This window comes from Paroedura picta, chromosome 2 (assembly GCF_049243985.1).
Source record: "Paroedura picta isolate Pp20150507F chromosome 2, Ppicta_v3.0, whole genome shotgun sequence".
Classification (NCBI taxonomy): Eukaryota; Metazoa; Chordata; class Lepidosauria; order Squamata; family Gekkonidae; genus Paroedura; species Paroedura picta.
This window is the reverse complement of record NC_135370.1, coordinates 37900039-37921922: the sequence shown is the minus strand read 5'-3', so window position 1 is coordinate 37921922 and position 21884 is coordinate 37900039. Positions and strand designations below refer to the sequence as shown.

The window sequence follows — 21884 nt, the reverse complement described above, 5'->3', positions numbered from 1 at the left end:
AACATTGCATGATTTTATGATTCTGGTGTGATTAAAGTGAAAAATGAATTGAAACTTCAGTGCAGTGCTTCGCATCAATACAGTATAGAATAAATATAAATATTATACTTCTCTATAGCTTGGAATCTAAGCACTGGGCTGAAGTTTTAATTTGTTGCTTCAGTAAAAATACCTGAGCAAATGCAAGAGTACAGCCTAACAGTCTCCTGTGTTTATTTTTTTTGTGTGTGTGAATGAAGTCCAAAGTATTTTCTTGATGGGTCTTCAGAAGATTTATCCAGTTTGTACCGGTTTGCACTTACGATCTGCTTTCAGCGCTATTTTTTAAAGTTCAAAATAGTCTGTCGTTCTGAGTCATACGAAGTTTGCCAGCCTTCAAGTAGGGTCTAGAGATGTAGAATTAGAAGTGATCTCTAGATGACAGAGATCAGTTTCCCTGGAGAAACAGTCAGCCCCACAGGTCCTGACCCTACCTGAGCCCCTCCCTGCCTAAATCTCCAGGTATTTCCCAACCCAAAGTTGGCAACCCTTCTGATGTCATCCTGCAGCCATGGCTGTGTTGTGACATCTGTGGTAGTACAGAGTGATTAGATTGCCAATTTGGACTAAACGGAACACATGGAAGCGCTTGCAGATTAGGTCTTTCCTTGCATTAAATTGCTGCCCCTGCTTAAATGCCAAAATAATGGGTATGTTGTCTGTGCGCAGGTCCCTTAAACATTGGGAGCATGTGGCTTCTTTGCAGTGCCTTCCAGTTTTTGGTGGCTAAAAAGCAGGACTCTATGGGAAGAGGAGAAAATGCTTGCAAAATTGTCCCCCTCTCCAATTTCAACTCAATCCTAGGATATTTGGACTGTGTCATGTTTGGGAAAAGGGCAGGCTTAAGTCCCTTGTCTGCATTCACCTTGATCCTAATTGGGCATGAATGAATGCATGAAGAAACTCAGAGACCACTGTTCATGTGTGATAGTGTTAGGATGGACCCAGAGTGGTGATCTAGACCCAACCCACGTACTCGGTGATGTGTGAAGAGGCATTGTGTATGCTTGCAAAGCTTTATAATAAGACTAGTGGCCAAGCCCGTTGCATTCAGGAATACAAGGGGCGCTAGATGGGGGGGTAGGGGTGGAAGAACTCTGTGGATGGCCTCTCCTTCCCCCAGGACCTGGAAAGGCTGCAAGCTGGAGGCCCCCTGGGAAGGGAACTCACCAGCGAGGGCAGCTCTCACATAGCAGGGATCTGCAGCCTCAGAGAGAAGTGGAAGGAGGAGGGGGTGGGCAGGGGTGGGCAATGGAAGGTGATTGGCTGGCCGCTGGACAGACAGGCAAGCTGGTTGGAAGGAGAGGCACTCAGGCAAGGGACAGCCAGCCTGAGTGGGTGTTAAGTGTGGCACTTAAGCCATGAGACATGCCCCTCCTCCAAGGCCTTACCAGCAATATATTATGTGGAACAGGTAAGGTGAGGAGGCACTGGCCTCCCACACTGGATTGGGAGAAAGGCAGCCACCACCCAGAATCACTTACTATCCTGGCATCTCTAGATACACCATGTCAAGCTACCATCACCTCACCGGTTTCTAGGGAGCAGTGGCAGTGGGAAGAGAGGCAATCTCAGGCAGCGCATTGTGATGAACCATTGCAAATTCTTTGTTCCAGCATCGTCGCCTTGGATCTAGGCAACAGGTTGTGCCAGGATGGTGCATGAAAGGGCTCTGAGTCCTGAGTGCTGCTAAGGTAGCATACCACAAGTAGCAAATAACCCAAGTTTCTTAGCCTAAAAAGTGATTTTAGGGTTGCAGTACTGTGCTTATTTTATGGGACTTCATTGAGTTTCAGTGGTTGATTTCTGAATAAACCCTTGATTGGATTGCGGTGTAAAATGATACGGGCTATGGAAGCCAGGTAAGCCTTAAACAGTCCAAGATTTCCAAGAAAGAATTGTTTTGAACTTGTAGCAGAGTGGCTGAGGGTCCTATCCCAGCCTAAAAGATGTCCTTCCAGGTTGGGCTCAGCAGGAAGAAATTGCTTGGAATTATGCATCCCATAGAGCCTCTTGTGGCGCAGAGTGGTAAGGCAGCGATATGCTGTCTGAAGCTGTCTGCCCATGAGGTTGGGAGTTCAATCCCAGCAGCCGGCTCAAGGTTGACTCAGCCTTCCATCCTTCCGAGGTCGGTAAAATGAGTACCCAGCTTGCTGGGGGGTAAACGGTAATGACTGGGGAAGGCACTGGCAAACCACCCTGTATTGAGTCTGCCATGAAAACACTAGAGCGCGTCACCCCAAGGGTCAGACATGACTCGGTGCTTGCACAGGGGATACCTTTACCTTTACCTTTATGCATCCCATGAATGGTCCCACCTGTTTCTCTGATTCAGCCAGACCACTGGAAGAGAGGAAGCGTGCTTGATCCAGAACCAAAATTCAGTACTGAATGGTCATCTTTTAAAAAAGAATAACGACACAACAGTTCTTATCTAAAAAATGGGATTTTAAGTGCTGCAAAGTACCTCTCTAAGCACTTCTCTTACACAAATTAGAGTGCCTTTCTGGGAAAGGTTTTAGCAACACCAATGGATACCCAGGTTCTTGTAAGAGGAACTATATTTCGATGACCTTGATGTTGATGGGGTAGCAAGAGCAGTTAGGTAGTAACATCTAACAGGTGCCCCCCAAAAATGATAGCAAGTGAACAAAGCCAACCCTTATTTCATTGTACCTTTTTGTTTCCGGCCTACTTACAAACACACTCTGTTATGTAGGAGGCAGCATATAAATCCAGAGATTTCAAGTACTTAGATGGGTATAACTCTGCTGTGAGTGTAATGTTTTGTCTGTGTCTTTTTTTCCCATTCTTGCTCGAGTTTTCCCCCAACATGATTAAATTTTGCTGTATTTTCCGTGCAAGCTTGCAAATTTAGGATGGTACGGGTTCTCAAGTGGTGCCGTTAGCATTAAATATTAAACAGCTGCTTTAGAGGTGCAGCCAAGGAGAAAATCAGAAGTCAGCCAGATCTCTAGCCATAAAATTTAACAGCAAGGCAATGAAGATTTCCCAGCGCATACGTCACCTGTGCATTTTATCAAGCCCGTAATGCATCTGCAGCCCTGCTCCTTCCTACCCTGGCAAAATGATTTGTTGTCCGTAAGAGAGCATGCGCCAAGTGGAGCCCCCTTGAGAATTGCATTAGGCTTATTAGAGCTAGCATGGCCGGGGAGGTAGAGGAATTTTTTCAGTTCTCTGATCTGTTCCAGGGAGAGGCCTGGCTTGTTCCAAATGCACAGCCAATTAGTAGCAAAGAATCTTGTACCCAGGGAAGGAGAGTGGGAGCGAGGAAGAGTTTGTTGCCCTGCATTTACACCACTGTTGTCATTTTGGCAATAGCGGTCATTGACAAGAGTGTCACCCACTTGTCAGGAAACAGTTTTCTCATTGTACCAGGGTGGACAACTTGTTTTGCAGTGGGATTTATGAATTGAGCACATTTCTCTGCTGCGAGCGCAAGGTTTGTGATCCTAGATCTAGAGAACGCATGCCCTTTCGGCCTCCCTCCTTCCTCTCCTCTGGCATCGGTCAGTTCCCTCACTCCCTTTGGAGAGGTAGCCATAACACAACTCATTAAGCTTGATGCAGGTGGAACATTCACAGAGAGCCAGCATACTGTAGCGATTACGAGTGGCAGACTCCAATCTGGAGAGCCAGGTTTGATTCCCCAGGTCCCCAACAGTCAGTTGCAGTTCTCTCAGAACTCTCTCGGCTCCACCTATTTCACAAGGTGCCTGTTGTGGGGAGAGGAATAGGAGGAGATTGTAAGCTGTTTTGAGACTACTTAGGTTAGAGCAAAGCGAGGTATAAAGCCTGACCATTCTTCTAATTGTGGCAACAAGTCAGTTTTGAAACTTAAAAGTACTATGGATAACTCCCAGTCCTATGGTTGAGAAGCGCGCTGCTTGAGAACCCACCTAATCTTCACCAGGTAAACATCAACTAAAGGTAAAGGTAAAAGTATTCTCTGTGCAAGCACCGAGTCATGTCTGACTCCAGGGTTTTCTTGGCAGACTCAATGCAGGGTGGTTTGCCATTCCCTTCCCCAGTCATTACCGTTTTACCCCCCCCCCCAGCACACAAGCTGGGTACTCATTTTACCGACCTCAGAAGGATGCAGGGATCGAACTCCCAGCCTCATGGGCAGAGCTTCAGACAGCATGTTGGCTGCCTTACCACCCTGCACCACAAGAGGCTTGTAAACATTAACTAACCCTCATTTATTTATGGTGGGTGGTTTTAACAATGATGTTAATGCTTTTAAAGCCTATTTAGATTGTTTATGTATTGTAATGTACTGTATTTTTATCTGATGTTAACCGCCCTGAGTCTGTTGAGAGGGGGGGGGACATGGAGTTATAAGACTTGAGATCCATGTGGGTGCCGGCCTCCACGTGGTCCCCTCGCTACCCAGTGGTGGAATCCAGGCAGCTGCCCCAGGCTGGGCATGCAGCTTGAGTGACTCCACCTCCAGGACCCCTTTAGGGTTCCCCCCCAAATGGGGGAGGCGAGCATGCGGTCATGCCTTCCCCCACAAGAGATCTGTTCCAACTCCAAAAAGAACCCGCCCAGCCTGTGACAATGAAATAGCAAAATATAACAGAAACATAGAACAGGGCAAACACATTCCAGTGTTTCTTCACATTAAAATCGCAGAAGTAGGGTGGGAAGGGTAGGGAAGTCACAGATGAGAGAGAGGGTGACCCAGCTAGGGAGTGGTATTAAAAATCTTCTGGAATGCTGTTCCTCTGCCCACACTGCCACGTTGGCAAGCCTACATGGCCAATGCTAATCCCTGGCCTTGCCCTGCAGCCTGAGGGTACCCACAAAGCTGCAAAGTTGCTTCCTGTTCCTTGCCCTCCTAAACTGCAATTAGCATCTCCAGTGAGTCATGGTTACACTTGGAGCAGAAGATATAAGGCCCATGTGGTTTGTTTAAGTGATGAGCAACCTGTAGCAGTCCTACTCTCATTGTTAAAGAATTATCTTCCGTGGTAACCATCCCTGTTTTGAATAATTCATTTTCTTAGTTATCAAGTGATAACTGCAGGTTATCACTTGAATGATGAAATTTGCCATCATGCATGTCAAACAATCCCCCTTCAAGGATCGCTGCCTTGTTGTGGCAAGGGGGCTTGCGTAGTTCAGTGAAGCTATGAGCTAAACCGTGCAGGGCCATCCAAGACGGACAGGTCATAGCTGAGAGCTCTGACAAAAGGTGATCCACTGGAGAAGGAAATGGCAAACCACTCCAGTATCTTTGCCATGAAAACTCTATGGACAGTTCCAATAGGCATAACGATATGACGCTGGAAGATGAGCCCCTCAGGTCGGAAGGTGTCCAATATGCTACTGGGGATGAGCAGACGGCTAGTACGAGTAGCGCCAGAATGAATGAAGCGGCTGGGCCAAAGCCGAAAGGACGCTCAGTTGTGGAAGTAACTGGTGGCGAAAAGACAGTCCGATGCTGTAAAGATTTTTATTCCATAGGAACCTGGAACGTCAGATCCATGAATCAAGGTAAGCTGGACGTGGTCAAACAAGAAATGACAAGACTGAACATCGACATTTTAGGAATCAGTGAACTAAAATGGACAGGAATGGGTGAATTTAATTCAGATGACCATCAGGTATACTACTGTGGACAAGAATCTCGCAGAAGAAATGGAGTAGCCTTCATAATCAATAAGAGAGTAGGAAAAGCAGTCTTGGGATACAATCCCCAAAATGACAGAATGATCTCAGTTCGAATCCAAGGCAAACCATTCAACATCACAGTGATCCAGGTCTACGCCCCAACCACTGCTGCTGAAGAGGATGAAGTTGATCAGTTCTATGAAGCCCTACAACACCTTCTAGAAGCAACGCCCAAAAATGATGTGCTTATCATCATGGGGGATTGGAATGCTAAAGTAGGAAGCCAAAAGATAACCGGGATAACAGGCAAGTTTGGCCTTGGAGTACAAAATGAAGCAGGGCACAGGCTGGTAGAATTTTGTCAAGAGAATACAATGGTCATAGCAAACACTCTTTTCCAGCAACCCAAGAGACGACTCTACACATGGACATCACCAGACGGTCAACACAGAAATCAGATTGACTATGTGCTCTGCAGCCAAAGATGGAAAAGTTCTATCCAGTCAATAAAAACAAGACCAGGAGCTGATTGTGGTTCAGATCATGAGCTTCTTGTTGCAAAATTTAGGCTTAAATTGAAGAAAGTAGGGAAAAGCACTAGGCCACTCAGGTATGAACTAAATCATATCCCCGACGAATACACAGTGGAGGTGACAAATAGATTTAAGGAATTAGATCTGATAGACAGAGTGCCTGAAGAACTATGGACGGAGGTTCGCAACATTGTACAAGAGGTAGCAACTAAAACCATCCCAAAGAAAAAGAAATGCAAGAAATCAAAATGGCTGTCTGAGGAAGCTTTACAAATAGCTAAGGAGAGAAGGGAAGTGAAAGGCAAGGGAGAAAGAGAAAGATACACCCAATTGAATGCAGAATTCCAGAGAAAAGCTAGAAGAGATAAGAATGCCTTCTTAAATGAACAGTGCAAACAAATAGAAGAAAACAATAGAATGGGGAGGACCAGAGATCTTTTCAAGAAAATTGGAGATATGAAGAGAACGTTTCATGCAAAGGTGGGTATGATAAGGGACCAAAATGGTAGGGACCTCACAGAAGCAGAAGAGATTAAACAAAGGTGGCAAAATTATACAGAAGAACTATACAAGAGCGAGCTTAACATCCCTGATGACCACAATGGGGTAGTTACTGACCTGGAGCCAGACATCCTGGAATGTGAAGTCAAATGGGCCTTAGGAAGTCTGAGCAACAATAAAGCTAGTGGTAGTGACAGCATTCAAGTTGAACTATTCAAAATCTTAAAGGACGATGCAGTAAAAGTGCTACACTCAATATGCCAGCAAATTTGGAAAACTCAACAATGGCCACAGGATTGGAAAAGGTCAGTTTACATTCCAATCCCAAAGAAGGGCAATGCCAAAGAATGTTCAAACTACCGCACCATTGCACTAATTTCTCATGCTAGTAAAGTTATGCTCAAAATCCTACAAGCTAGGCTCCAGCAATACGTGGACCGAGAACTTCCAGAAGTACAGGCAGGATTTCGAAGAGGCAGAGGAACTAGAGATCAAATTGCCAACATACGCTGGATCATGGAGAAAGCTAGGGAGTACCAGAAGAACGTCTACTTCTGCTTCATTGACTATGCTAAAGCCTTTGATTGTGTGGAGCACAACAAATTGTGGCAAGTTCTTAAAGAGATGGGAATACCAGAGCATCTTATTTGTCTCTTGAGAAATTTATATGCAGGTCAAGAAGCAACAGTGAGAACTGAACATGGAATCACTGACTGGTTCAAAATTGAGAAAGGAGTTCGGCAAGGCTGTATACTGTCGCCTTGCCTATTTAACTTGTATGCAGAGCACATCATGAGAAATGCGGGATTAGAGGAGTCACAAATTGGGATCAAGATTGCAGGGAGAAATATCAACAACCTCAGATATGCAGATGATACCACTCTAATGGCAGAAAGTGAAGAGGAACTAAAGAGCCTGTTGATGCGGGTGAAGGAGGAGAGTGCAAAAGTTGGCTTGAAACTCAACATCAAGAAAACAAAGATCATGGCATCCGGCCCTCTCAATTCCTGGCAAATAGGAGGGGAAGAAATGGAGATAGTGACAGATTTTATTTTCCTGGGCTCCAAGATCACTGCAGATGGGGACTGCAGCAAAGAAATTAAAAGACGCTTGCTCCTGGGGAGGAAAGCTATGGCAAATCTAGAGAGCATCCTAAAAAGCAGAGACATCACCCTGCCAACAAAAGTGCGTTTAGTCAAGGCTATGGTCTTCCCAGTTGCAATGTATGGCTGCGAAAGTTGGACCATAAGGAAGGCCGAGCGTCAAAGAATTGAGGCTTTTGAACTCTGGTGCTGGAGAAGACTCTTGCGAGTCCCTTGGACTGCAAGGCGAACAAACCGGTCAGTCCTAGAGGAGATCAGCCCTGACTGCTCTTTAGAAGGCCAGATCCTGAAGATGAAACTCAAATATTTTGGCCACCTCATGAGAAGGAAGGACTCCCTGGAGAAGAGCCTAATGCTGGGAGCGATCGAGGGCAAAAGAAGAAGGGGACGACAGAGAATGAGGTGGCTGGATGGAGTCACTGAAGCAGTAGGTGCAAACTTAAATGGACTCCGGGGAATGGTAGAGGACAGGAAGGCCTGGAGGATCATTGTCCATGGGGTCGCGATGGGTCGGACACGACTTCGCACATAACAACAACAACAACAACAACAACAATGTCAAACAATTGCAGTTGATTTTCTGCCTGCTAAAGTTAAACCATGAGAGTTCTCATGTAAAAGCTAGCCATGAATTTGGTTGAGTAAAACACACCTGCTCTGAATTTAAGGGCCCTACTAATTTACACAGAGTGAGCAAGAATTCAGGGCCCTAATTAGTGAGAGTTGTTTAAATTGAGCCAGTTAGTTTTGGTGTAAGTTCCAGGGGAGTTTTTCTGAAGACTGTTTATCACATATAAAGCAGCTTTTCTGTTTGTTAATATTTTGCATAAAGGTAAAGGTAAAGGTATCCTCTGTGCAAGCACCGAGTCATGTCTGACCCTTGGGGTGACGCTCTCTAGTCTTGGCAGACTCAATATGGGGTGGTTTGCCAGTGCCTTCCCCAGTCATTACCGTTTTACCCCCCCAGCAAGCCGGGTACTCATTTTACCGACCTCAGAAGGATGGAAGACTGAGTCAACCTTGAGCCGGCTGCTGGGATCAAACTCCCAGCCTCATGGGCAGAGCTTTCAGACTGCATGTCTGCTGCCTTACCACCCTGCACCACAAGAGGCTCTTAATATTTTGCATACAGTCCCGAAAATGTGTGGCAAGAAAAAACGGGTAGTTGAACATCATAGTTCCTAACATAGTTTCAGTGGGGTGGCTGGGTTGATCTGCAACAGAAGGACTGGATTCAAGTCTGCCCAAAACATCAGTTGACCTTTTATTGAGTATCGAACAGGTTTCTATGCCCCCTCGCACTAGAGAGAAAGAAGCAGTGTTGCAGAATGAATTTGATTTTTAATTGAATCTAATTTATATTTTAGGATTTTAATGTTTATTTATTTATTTATTATTTATTACTTGAATTTATATACTGCTGTTCCCATTCGGGCTCATGGCGGTTTACACAGTAAAAGAATAAAATACAATAAACCCTTAAATACCCCAATTACATTATTAAAATAATTAAGACTAAAAGATGGCAGCAAAACTAATAAATCAATTTATCCCCTCGACCAGCCAGGCCACAGTCTTGCTATCCTACTGATGAGAGTGGGAATTATCTGAGGAGCGTAGCACTCGTGGGGGGTTATAGGGGGTTATAGGGGAAAAGGCGGTCCCACAGGTACGCTGATCCCTGACCATTTTACTGTTACAGTGTTCTGTCTATTGTTAAACTTTTTCTTGTTACTTACCCTGAGCCTTCGGGGAAAGGTGGGATATAAATGAGCTTTTTAAGAAAATCATTATTATTGTTAAATCCAGCAGAACTTTAAAGACCAGCAAGACCTCCAGAGTCCAAGCTTTCCAGATCAAGTCCTAAAGGGTGCACATGTCCTCTTGTGTTCTCTGTTCATAGGTTTATTCTTTTCTTAGTGGCAACTGCAAGACAAAAATCAGTGAGTTGCTCACGGGGAGTTCTGCTTTTATCACGCCAGCAGGTTTCTTTAAACTCTGTTCATCTACCCCCACTCTGCTTTGGAGTAGTGCAAGGGTATGGTGAATGTCTAATCTTGGGCATGTTTACTCCACTTGACTTCCATGGGATTTACTCTCAGACAGGTCCCAAGAATAAACTATCTGGATGAGAAATGTATGTGTAGCATCCCTGCTTTCCCGTTCTGTGCACAGTCTCATGAGCCTTGGAATTAACTGCAGGCCTTGCGGGAGCTGTCAGCTTTCCGTAGGGCCTATAAGATGGAGCTCTCCCGCCAGCTCTGTGGTTGAGGCCAGTCCAGGAAGTTCTGGTGCCCCCCTCCTTAGCATTAGACATCTGTTAGGATATGTGTGGGAAGATTTACTGACATAGCCCCCTGCTGCCCCAGGAGCATATGTACTAGTATGGGGAGCAAGCAATTTTTTTCCACCATGTGATGTTTCTGTAATGGTTTTTATTGTTAATGGGTTTTTATCTTGTCACCCGCCATGAGCCGGGCCACCAGGAGTGGTGGGATATAAATATAAATAAATAAAGACATAAATATAATAAGTCAATATATAATTAATTAATTTAATTAATTAAACTTTAAAAATAAATATAATAATTTAACAAATATAATAATAATGATAATAATATAATAAATAAATATAAAAATAAATGTTATGCTTCTGTGGTGGTGCCCCAGTCAATCTTCTGAAGCACGCTGAGTATAAAAGGCAAGCTTGTGTGGGTAGATATGATAGGAGGGTTGCCCTCTCTTCCCATAAAGAAGAACTCTACTGTATGTTTTACATGCAGTTTTGTTCTCAGATACGTCAGTTCAAAGTTGCAGAATCTCGAAAAGAGGACAGATTGAGTCAGTTTGTAGTTGGCAGTGCTTGGCATACGGTGTAGTTTGGAACACAGCGTGCTCAATCTGGTGGCCTTTTAATTCTCTTCCGTAGCGCCATGTATGCCCATCACGTCAGGTGGCAACACGTGTCCTGGGATTTCGTCAGGGCCAGGAAGGGAGGAATCCTAGTCCATTATGTTACAGGCAACGAGTCAAACAGCCTGTGTGGTGCCTTTGACACTGATTTATATATAGGGAGCTTTCGTGTATTGTGGCTTTCTTGGCTAAAATTTCTCTATCAAACTATTTTATTCTGATCTCGGCAGGGTCCCCCCTGCCAATGTTGTTGAGTACATTAGAAAGTATAGAGTTCATGCATACACTCATATTTTTCTCCCATCAAGACACAGCTGACTTACTTAGAGAGCCAGTTTGGTGTAAAGAGAGCCAGTTTGGTGTAGTGGTTAGGAGTGCGGACTTCTAATCTGGCAAGCCGGGTTTGATTCTTCACTCCCCTACATGCATCCAGCTGGGTGACCTTGGGCTCACCACGGCGCTGATAAAACTGTTCTGACCGAGCAGTGATATCAGGGCTCTCTCAGCCTCACCCACCCCACAGGGTGTCTGCTGTGGATAGAGGAAAGGGAAGGTGAATGTAAGCCACTTTGAGATTCCTTCGGGCAGAGAAAAGCAGTATACAAGAACCATCTCATCATCATCATCATCATCATCATCTTCTTCTGCTGCTGCTTCTGCTTCTGCTTCTGGTGATTTTGTGGGGTTCTCAAGGCATCTTGATCCTAGTATTCCTTGGAGATCTCCCATCCAAACACTAGCCAGGGCCAACTCTGAGATTCAATGAAATTGGGCTATCCTGGATTTACAGAGCAGTGTTTCCCAACTGGGGGTCTGCAGACCTTCAGGGGGCCACAAGGTGTGTTGGTTGGAAGGGGTCCCTGGCATTTTCCCTGCTGCCTTAGCTAGGCTTGGGAACTCTCTCTTTCCCTCATTCCCCCTTCCCCTTAAGCATGAGTGATTTAGTCCACTGATGGTTTCCCCGGTTGGGAGGAGTTGTAGCCTGCATATCTATTCCCAACTTAAACAGCCTACTGTCCCTCCTCCGCCCACAGTCCTCCGGTTTGTGCGGGGAGGGTGACTGGGGGGGGGATGGAGAGAGAAGGCTGGCTCTTAATAGCCCTTAGCCCCTTCCCCTATTCCCTCTCCTGTTGCATGCCACAATAGCAAGGAAGAATGTAGGGAGTTCCACCTGCAGGCTGACATCCCTAACCCTCTGTGGGACACAATGCCAGAGTCCACCACGCCCCCCAAAGCAGTCATTTTCTCCAGGGTAACTGATCTCTGTCCTCTGGAGATGAGCAGTAATTCCAGGGTATCCCCAGGTCCCACCTGGAGGCTGGCATCCCTAACCGAGAGCTGCTATCCAGTCCAAAGACTGTGCACAGCTGCATAAGGGATTCCTTTCTTCCCAGGTTTCCCTTTGCCCTTGCAGCCATTTCTGACCCTGAGAAAAGCTTTTGCCCCTTTCCTCCGGTTCTGCATGCTCTAGGAAGGACCCCTCCGGCTGGAATCCTTGCCACAGAATTCGGTGCTTGTTGGTGCTCCTGGACATTCTGCAGAGGGCATAGTAGTTGTCTAATCTAGATGTTACCAGGGTACACACCATAGTGGCAAGATCTTCTTTGCCCAGGAACGGTTACAGTTGGCTCACCGTCTGACGCTGGTGAAAGGTGCTCCTGACCACCTCTGCCACTGGCTTTTTCAGCAGCAGCCCCCAAATTATGAACCTCCTCTTTTACAAGGAGGCTAATCCCATCCGGAACAGCAGACCTGTTAATTCCTGGGCCAATTTCTGATTCTGCCAGCAGTGTCTCTATTGTTTCAGGATTGAATTACTGAACTTCGCCCAGCCTTTCGATCAAATGTGGACCCAAAGTACTAGTTTACATCATTCTCTTGTCTCTTGCCAGCCTGGTGTAGTGGTTAAGAGTGGTAGCTTCTAAGCTGGCAAGCTGGGTTTGATTCCCTGCTCCTCCGCATGCAGCCAGCTGGGTGACCTTGGGCTGGCCACAGCACTGATAAAGCTGTTCTGACCGAGCAGGAATATCAGGGCTCTCTTAGCCCCACCTATCTCACAGGGTGTCTGTTGCGGGGAGAGGAAAGGGAAGGTGACTGTGAGCCGCTTTGCGACTCCTTTGGGCAGTGAAAAGCGGGGTATAAAAACTCTTCTTCCTTTTTATCTTCACAATCACCATGTGAGGCTGACAGGGTGATACATTCAAGGTCACCCGGAGAACATCTTTGGCAAAGAGGGGGTTCAAATCTGGGTCTCCCAGGTCACAGTATGACACTGTCATCCCTACACCACATGCCTATTCAGAAGCTTCCGAATTCTTTCCCTGCGCCCAGCAGAAGGGGCGAGAAAGACATCTGCGATAATAAAATTCGAAATCTCAGGGTTCTTAGCCTGCGCATTTTAAGATTCGTACTTGAAGGAGTGGAATTGCTTTAATATTACGCTTTAATTGTCTTGAGAAGATTAGAGCAGCCCCAAATCTTTCTGCAGAGATGAGCATATTAACATAATCAGGGGTGGGAGTGATGAGACAGTGAAATGACAAGCCGTTTGCCTTGTTGCTTTGAGCACTCTGCCAGTCACCAGGGCATTATAATTACACACTTGAATGGACTACATTTGGGGATGCAGCCTGTTTGTGCAGCCTTATTTCTGTCCACTTAGAACAGTGGTTCTCAACCTTCCTAATGCTGCGACCCTTTAATACAGTTCCTCGTGTTGTGGTAACCCCCAAGCATAAAATGATGCAAGTGTTCTTTCACAGGAATTAAATCAAAACTGACCAATGGCGTGAAGATACATTATTCATGATTGTATATAAATTGGTTTTTTTCTGGGGTTTCTCAGTTCAGTCCTGCCTCTTGTCCCACCATGCCGATCTCGCTCTTTTCCACTGCTCCAGACAGGCAAACGCTCTATCTCGATCTACCCTACAAGGCTGTTGTGTGGATGAAATTAAAGAGGAGCTATGTCAGCCACTTTGGGACCCCTTGGAGAGAAGGGCTGCTTGCCCTGCCACGATCCCTGTGAAAGGGTTGTCCCGATCCCCAGGTTGAGAACCACTGACGTAGACAATTTTTAAATGAATTTTTCTTTTTCTTCTCTGTGCCTTTCTCTTATTCATGCACATCCTTCCTTATCATTATCTTTTCCTTATCTTTTCCTTCCTTATCTTTGCCTCTTTGTCTAAATCTTGCAACCAGCAACCTTTTCCCATGAACTGTGGATTTACATATACCACAATGTTGTGGGTTTTCTTTTAAATATTGTCTCAGCAAGGATCAGGTTTGCAGAGACCGCATGTGTCAAGATGTGTGGTTGATTTCAGGAACATATTGTACAGTTACAGTTGCCATAACCGCAGATTAAATAGGTGTAGAGTTATAGCAGGACAAGCGTCTCAGGTAACCCCTGCCACTGCTGACCTTTATACATAATTGCCTTCTGAGAGGATCAGAACGCCCAGATTCCCTTTTCAATTCTGAGGCCCTGCCTCTGTGTCTCCCACTGCGTTATGTCTGGCCACCAATGATGACAATTAGCTGCAAGAGCTCCTCTGGAGGAATAGGCAATTGCCAGCCTCCCTCCCTTCTGAGGGCTGCCTTTTACAATAGCATCTACAAGGAGTATCGTGTCCAGATCACGGGAGGTGATGGTACTGCTTCACTCTGCTCTGGTTTGGCCTTCCTTGGAGTACCGTGTTCAGTTTTGGGCAGTTGAAGAGAGATGTAGACAAACTGGAGCGTGTCCAGAGGAAGGTAACAAGATGGTGAGGGGTTTGGAGACCAAGATGTATGAAGAAAGGTTGGGGGAGCTTGGTCTGTTTAGACTGGAGAGTAGATGTTTGAGAGGGGATCTGATAACCATCTTCAAGTATTTAAAATTCTGCCATATAGAGCAGGGGTAGTCAAACTGCGGCCCTCCAGATGTCCATGGACTACAATTCCCAGAAGCCCCTGCCAGCGAATGCTGGCAGGGGCTTCTGGGAAATGAAGTCCATGGACATCTGGAGGGCCGCAGTTTGACTACCCCTGATATAGAGGATGGAGCAGAGTTGTTCACTCTTGCCCCAGAGGGGCGGACCAGAACCAGTGGGATGAAATTAATTCAAAAGAAACTCAGTTTAAACATCTGGAAGAAGTTCCTGACAGAATAGTTCCTCAGTGGAACAGGCTTTCTTGGGAGGTGGTGGGTTCTCCATCTTTGGAGATTTTTAAACAGAGGCTAGATAGCCATCTGACGGAGAGGCTGATTCTGTGAAGCTTCAAGGAGGTGGCAGGTTACAGTGGATGAACGATAGAGATGTGAGTGTCTTGCATAGTGCAGGGGGTTGGACTAGATAATTCAGGTGGTCCCAGCTCTTATTATTCTATGATTCTATGAAGGTGGTAGAGATCTTTGTGGTACAGACAACCATTACCAGCTGCCAAAATTATAATTATATATTATATTATATATGGAAAATGTTTACAGGCCTACTTTTAGCACAGCACCAGATTGAGCAAGAGACTCCGAAGAAATAGGGTAAAAATGCAAATCCTTCTGCTCCTCTCACTAAACGTGCCCCATCAAATGTTAAACTATAGGGCAGAAGTTACAGATTTCTGTAAAGTTCCTGTTACCTTAGAGCAGGGGTAGTCAAACTGCGGCCCTCCAGATGTCCATGGTCTACAATTCCCAGGAGACCCTGCCAGCATTCGCTGGCAGGGGCTCCTGGGAATTGTAATCCATGGACATCTGGAGGGCCGCAGTTTGAGGACCCCTGCCTTAGAGCTTGCTCCAGCTCTCTGGGCAATGGCATGGCCAATGACTGCCTACTCCAACTCTTTCTCTCCCTGATGGACTCGATATCAAAGAAACCTCCTCCTTGCTGCCAGGAGGGTTTATCATAATCTTCCTGGAGATTATCCCTGGAGGCTGTCTAGCAATTAAAACCTCCCATTTTCTCTTGCCTGCTTGGAAGCGGAGGAGAGCTTCAGTCCCCCTTGTCTTTGGCCAGGCCTATTAGCATTTGTATGCAGGTACGTCTGGAGAGCAATCGGACTGGCTCCCTCCCTCCTCTTCCTTCCAGAAAGGGAAAATGGTTAAAATGCTCATTTCAAACCATGGGGAAAATGCATTTCTTCACAGGGGTGGTTGTTTTCTTCAAAAGCACAGGTGTCTCCTCTTATTAGAAGCAGCGGGACACAAGCTTTGTAGTGAATGGCAGTCATGGCGTCTACTTGCGCTAATGAACTGATGTGGACCATTTCTGCGGCAGCATGACCTGTTTGCTCATTTGAAGTTGCTCCTAAGTACATTTGGGGTTACACAAAGCACACAGTGCAGACTCCAAGTGTGGTTCCTGTTGCATCTTTGGCTCTAGATTGTTTTCTTCTTTGCTGCTCTTTGGAGTTTCACTCAGAACCATTTCTCCAGTGACACAGCCGCCCATCACTGTGGTTTCATCATGGATTGCCAGCTTTATCTCTGTCTGTTACCTGTTATTCCTGTTTTTCACTGTTCAGTCACTGCACGTTTCTGTCAAGTTTTATCTACAGAGAGTTTCTGCCTTTAGTTTCAGTTCCGATTAAACGTCGATTTCAGGCCTACCTTGGTCACTTAGGGTTTGCGGGGCAGCTTTGGAGAAACTAGCGTTGGCCATGACAGTTGCGCTTGGTTTGGGGCAAGATACAGGCTGAATTCACTGGCACCATAATCCCACAGTTCGGAATGAGAAGCTGGTGTAGAGTCTGAAGGAGAAGCCGCCTGTCTTCTGAGGAGAAAGCAGGCAATCTGTAGCTTGAGCAGCTAATTGTAGGCTGTGCAGAAGAACGTCTCTTGGCAGGAGCCACTCCCTTGCTTCTGGAGAGTGACTATTGAAGGAATATATAGCGCATTTAAAAGAAGAAGGGGGCGACAGAGAATGAGGTGGCTGGATGGAGTCACTTAAGCAGTCGGTGCAACCTTAAATGGACTCCGGGGAATGGTAGAGGACAGGAAGGCCTGGAGGATCATTGTCCATGGGGTCACGATGGGTCGGACACGACTTTGCACCTAACAACAACAACAACAACAACAATATCAATAGGAAAAGATTTTCACAGTCAGAGTAGTTCAGCAGTGGAATAGGCTGCCTAAGGAGGTGGTGAGCTCCCCCTCACTGGCAGTCTTCAAGCAAAGGTTGGATACACACTTTTCTTGGATGCTTTGGGCTGATCCTGTGTTGAGCAGGGGGTTGGACTAGATAGCCTGTATGGCCCCTTCCAACTCTATGATTCTATGATTCTGTGAACATGTATAGGGTGTCTCCAACCATTTGTGAACATTGGGAGTGGACCTTTCACCCTTTCCCGCTGCAGCCCCCTGAACATTTTGTTCCTCGTTGGACATTTGGGAACAGCACAGAAGAACTGGCTAAAATTACTATGCCTTCTTCAGAAAATGAAAATACCATTCAGTTGGAGTATTGTTGGAGGAAGAGTATTGTCGAATGTCCTGAAAGAACACCCCCCCCCGCCCCAATTAGGATAAATCTGGTAGCTGATAGAGAGCCATAGAACCTATAGCTTTTAGAAGAAGAGTTGGTATTTATACCCTGCTTTTCACTACCCAAGGGAGTCTCAAAGCAGCTTACAATCGCCTTCCCTTCCTCTCCCCTTTCCCTTCCCTGTGAGGTTGGAGGGGATGAGAGAGCCCTGAAGGGACTCTGTGAGAATAGTACTAACAGGACTGACTGGCCCAAGGCCACCCAGCTGGCTGCATGTGGAAGAGTCGGCAATCAAACCCGGCTTTCCAGATTAGAAGCCACCGTTCTTAACCACTACACTGAGCAGCATCTAACATTCAAAAACTGATGTAGATCCATGCTGCTGAGCTTGGCCTCAGATATGGAGATTCAAGTGGTGTTTGCAGAAGATTCTTCACTGTGGAAGCATTCACAGCTCGGTCTGTGGTGGCCTCTTTGCATCCAGACTGTTTCCCGACCATTGGTATTTTGTCTGATTTTGAAGTGAGACCTTCCGTGGTCAAACTGATGCCTGCTGTAGCAGCAACATTTCCCTGGTATTCTACTCTCTTATCACCTGAACCAAAGTTGGCTCATCTTCCAAGGCAATAGGCCTGTCTGCTTCTGCAACACCAAGTCCATCAGCTAAGCAATTGAACTGAGTTAACGTTGCAAAACACACTTAATGGAGATATTTAGGAATCCGTTATGTGTCCTTCCCCACCCCAATGAGCTGGCTTCCTTCCCACGGACATGGTCACACCTGACACAGAGGATGTAATTATGTTATTCTAACAGTATCTGTCTGTTGAGTGCCATCAATCAGTCCTTCCTTCCTTCCTTCCTTCCTTCCTTCCTTCCTTCCTTCCTCCCTCCCTTCCTCCCTTCCTCCCTTCCTCCCTTCCTCCCTTCCTCCCTTCCTCCCTTCCTTTCTTCCTTCCTCCCTTCCTCCCTTCCTCCCTTCCTCCCTTCCTCCCTTCTTTCCGCCACATTTAAATTCAAGGGATGCAAGGGAACAGATGTAGGCATCCTAACTTGCTTGATTTCATTTCAGATCCCTTGCTAGGGTGGGATGGGGCCAGCGTGTACACGGCCTTACCCGGAGCACTCATTCTGCCCATCAGTGAGCTGGCGTGATTTTTAATAGCATGTTGTTGTTTTTTTCTGTTTCAAAAATGCGAGCATGCATGTGGAGCTGTCCAAGGAATGGTGGCACGGATCCTGCCTGGCTGATAAGTCCACCTCTCTGCTAGCTCAAATTTTCCTCTGCCACTGGTAAACTGAACTTTGGTAGCTCATAATGTATGCCTAAGCAGATGTTTCTGGGGGATCCTGGGAAAGAGAGAGCCTGCCCTATAATGTAGGTTCCCAGTAGACTGCATTTCCCAAGGCACCACAGGAGTGGAATGGATGCAGCCAGAATAGCCTGGAAGGCACTGGGGGTAGGCATAGAGGGAGAGGAAAACCAGGAGAGAAAACAAAGAGAGAGACACTCTTCCCAGATACTCAGTAGCAGCCACTTCTAATGTTGCCAAACTCCAGGTGGGTCGGACACAACTTCGCACCTAACATTCATGAGTTTAGGGAGAAGACACTGAAGTAACATAGAGAGCAGGAGATTCTGTGCGGCAAAGAGAAAGAGAAGACAATAGAGATGGGATTTGGAGAGACCTATGGAAATTGGCCTCTTGTGGCATAGGGTGGTAAGGCAGTCGACATGCACACCAAGGGTCAGACATGACTCGGTGCTTGCACAGGGGATATCTTTACCTTATGGAAATTGACACTGGCGCATTGTGTACAGAAAGCAGAATAGGGATCTGCGGTGGTGGTGGGGATAAAGTTGTCAGTCGGAAGGGCTACAGATAATTGAATAGAATCATCTGCACAGATGTCTTAGTGCAAATACTTTTGTGGCCATCATAGTTACGCGAGATGCATGTCTCTTTCTTTTGAATTAACATAGCTAATATTCCACATATTATTTAACATAGCTAACATAGTAAAGGTAATTACCTTTACCTTAGCTAATATTCCACATACATACGGCCTGTGTGATTTCCTTTGTGAATTTATCCTTTTCCTGAAAAACATCTTTATCTAAGGCAGTTTGTCATGAGCAGGTAAAAGGTAAAGGCTAAAGTATCCCCTGTGCAAGCACCGGGTCATGTCTGACCCTTGGGGTGATGCCCTCCAGCGTTTTCATGGCAGACTCAATATGGAGTGGTTTGCCAGTGCCTTCCCCAGTCATTATCGTTTACCCCCCAGCAAGCTGGGTACTCATTTTACCGACCTCGGAAGGATGGAAGGCTGAGTCAACCTTGAGCCGGCTGCTGGGATTGAACTCCCAGCCTCATGGGCAGAGCTTTCAGACTGCATGTCTGCTGCCTTACCACTCTGCGCCACAAGAGGCTCTTCTGAGCAGGTAGAACATTGTAAAATCATATCATGACCGTCCTTGTTCAGTTTATTGCTGGCTGTGACATGCTTTGTGCACGTTCAGGGCCAAAGTTTACAAGACTTTGGGGATCTGCAATCAGGTCCTTTGCTGTATAAATGCCAGCTCAAAACCAAAATGAAAAGGATAGAGAGGGGAGGGAAAAATCTGGCTCAGGGCTACCGTGGCCAAAACGGAGAGGGGCCTAATTTCCCACCTGTGTTTTCCCCCAAGAGAGTTTGCCCACCCCCAGCTGCTGTTAGACCAGCAGGCAAAAAACGGCATCTTTTTCCATTTCAGATCGAATAACTGGGTTTAGGAGAAGGGCAATGGCACAGAAGAAAAATGTTAAAACTGTGGCAAAGGCTTGATTGACATCTCTTACCTCCACATTAAAAAATATGGAGACCTGATTTCCTTTCCCTCCTCTCCAATGGTAACTTAAAACACACATCTGTACTTGAATGTTGCAGAAGAAATTTGTTTTGGTTACAAGGCTATGATAGAAAAGGCCGCCTGGAAAGGGGCATCTCCACCTTAACGAGGCCCGTTGGTCATGGCAGCTCTTTCTTTGGGGCTCTTTGTTGCTATAATTGTTGTCAGTCATTCAGATGTCCAACCCTTGGCAATCCCATGGCACAGCTGCTGCCATGATCCCCGATCCCGCACCATGTCCCTTAGCCGTGCCACAATCGTGTCCCACCACCGTGCCCTTTGTCAGCCTGATTTCCTTTTTCCGCTGACTAATCCTAGTATAATTGCTTTCTCCATTGAGTTGATCAAATGCACCTTGGGGCTCTAATAAATGCTAATTCATTCTTGTGTTGTACCAGGGCGATAATCTAGTTTCTGTTCTGGTGCAAATAATCCTGGGATGAAGTACCCTTTCAGCTCTAAAATCCCTGCGTCAGATTTTCAGTGTGCTATTTATTGTAGTACTTATAAAGCTAATAACAGCTACTGTTCTTTTCTGCAGGTGGCGATTTACATTTTACCTGTATATATTCATTTACGGAGTCCGGCTGCTGAAGCAGGTTAGAGACTTTGTTTGTCTACGAGTTTGTGGCATTGGAAGTACTATGAATCTCAAGTTGTCCGTGTTTTCAGACACGTTATATATACACAGTGCTATAAAGTAAAATTGTTCTTAAACTTTTTTGTCTCTTTTTTGCGGACACATTTTGTGGACACTTTTAGCATTGGACCAGTAGTTGCACAAGTTTTCAGTAAGTGCTCCTTTGGGTTAGGTTGCCAGGTATGAAGTCCATGAGTCAAGAGGAGTTGTAATGTGGCTTCATGGTTTCTTATAGTGTTCATCCTAGATTGGCCTTCCTACCTTGTCTATGTTAGTTTTCCTGATTTATCCTATTTCCCTTCTGATGCATGTGCCACTTCTTCAACACATGCATCTCTCACATTGTTTAGCAGGCCTGGAACCAAAGGGTTTTTTTAGGGGGGCAATTTTTTAAAGGACAGTACAGCACACTGGAGAGCAGCCCATTATGTGTCTGCACAGAATTGCCATGCACCTGTCCTTTTGCCATTTTTGCCTTTGGGGGTGCCAGGTGCTCCAGTAGCCCCCCTCTTCAATTGATTTTTGCCCCATCCTTAGTACAGCTGGCGATAGGACCTTTTCCAAAGCTGTTTGGTGGGCAGAGCACAGTAGAGGTGGGGCAATTCCCTTGTCCGCCCACCCCGTTGACTATGGGCCTGTTGTTTAGTGTGATTCTGTAGCCACTGTTCTACCCACTGTGGACAGAGAAGTGCCTGTGTGTGACACTGTTTTAGACCTGTGTTTAATACCCACTTTGTGGCACTCAGTGGTGGAGAATGCAGAATATAAATATTTTTAATAAAATGAGAACGTGAATCCCTGCATAAGGCTGAAAGGGTGGTTCTTAGCTGACTGGTTGAAATCTTAAAAGCTGATTTTTAGATCCAATTAAAACCCTTAGCTTGAGGATGTATAGACTCCCACTTGACTGCTTTATTGTAAAGAAGAGCAGCTAGAGATGATTTGTGTTGCTTAGCAGGACAGGCTGCAGCACTAAGGTGTTCCAGTCCAAAGTCAGAGATGCAGTTCAAGGTCATGGCAAGCAGCAGTCAGGAGTGTAGACAGAATACAGTCCAAGGTCAACAGGCAGCAGTCAGAATCTAGTCCAAGGTTGGCTCAATGAGGAGTCAGAAATGTAGTCAGTATCCAGTCCAAGGTTGTGGCAGACAGCAACCAGGAG

The 21884-nt window shown here is 46.0% G+C and overlaps 1 protein-coding gene across 2 annotated transcripts in view; it reads left to right on the top strand.

Moving 5' to 3' along the window:
• Nucleotides 1–21884, top strand: part of CERS6 (ceramide synthase 6) — a 160720-nt gene that overhangs the window by 62287 nt on the left and 76549 nt on the right. For both annotated transcript variants that reach the window (XM_077319810.1, XM_077319811.1), the window contains exon 4: nucleotides 20627–20684. In XM_077319810.1, the coding sequence (XP_077175925.1) occupies nucleotides 20627–20684 (58 nt within the window). The remainder of the gene's footprint in view (nucleotides 1–20626; nucleotides 20685–21884) is intronic.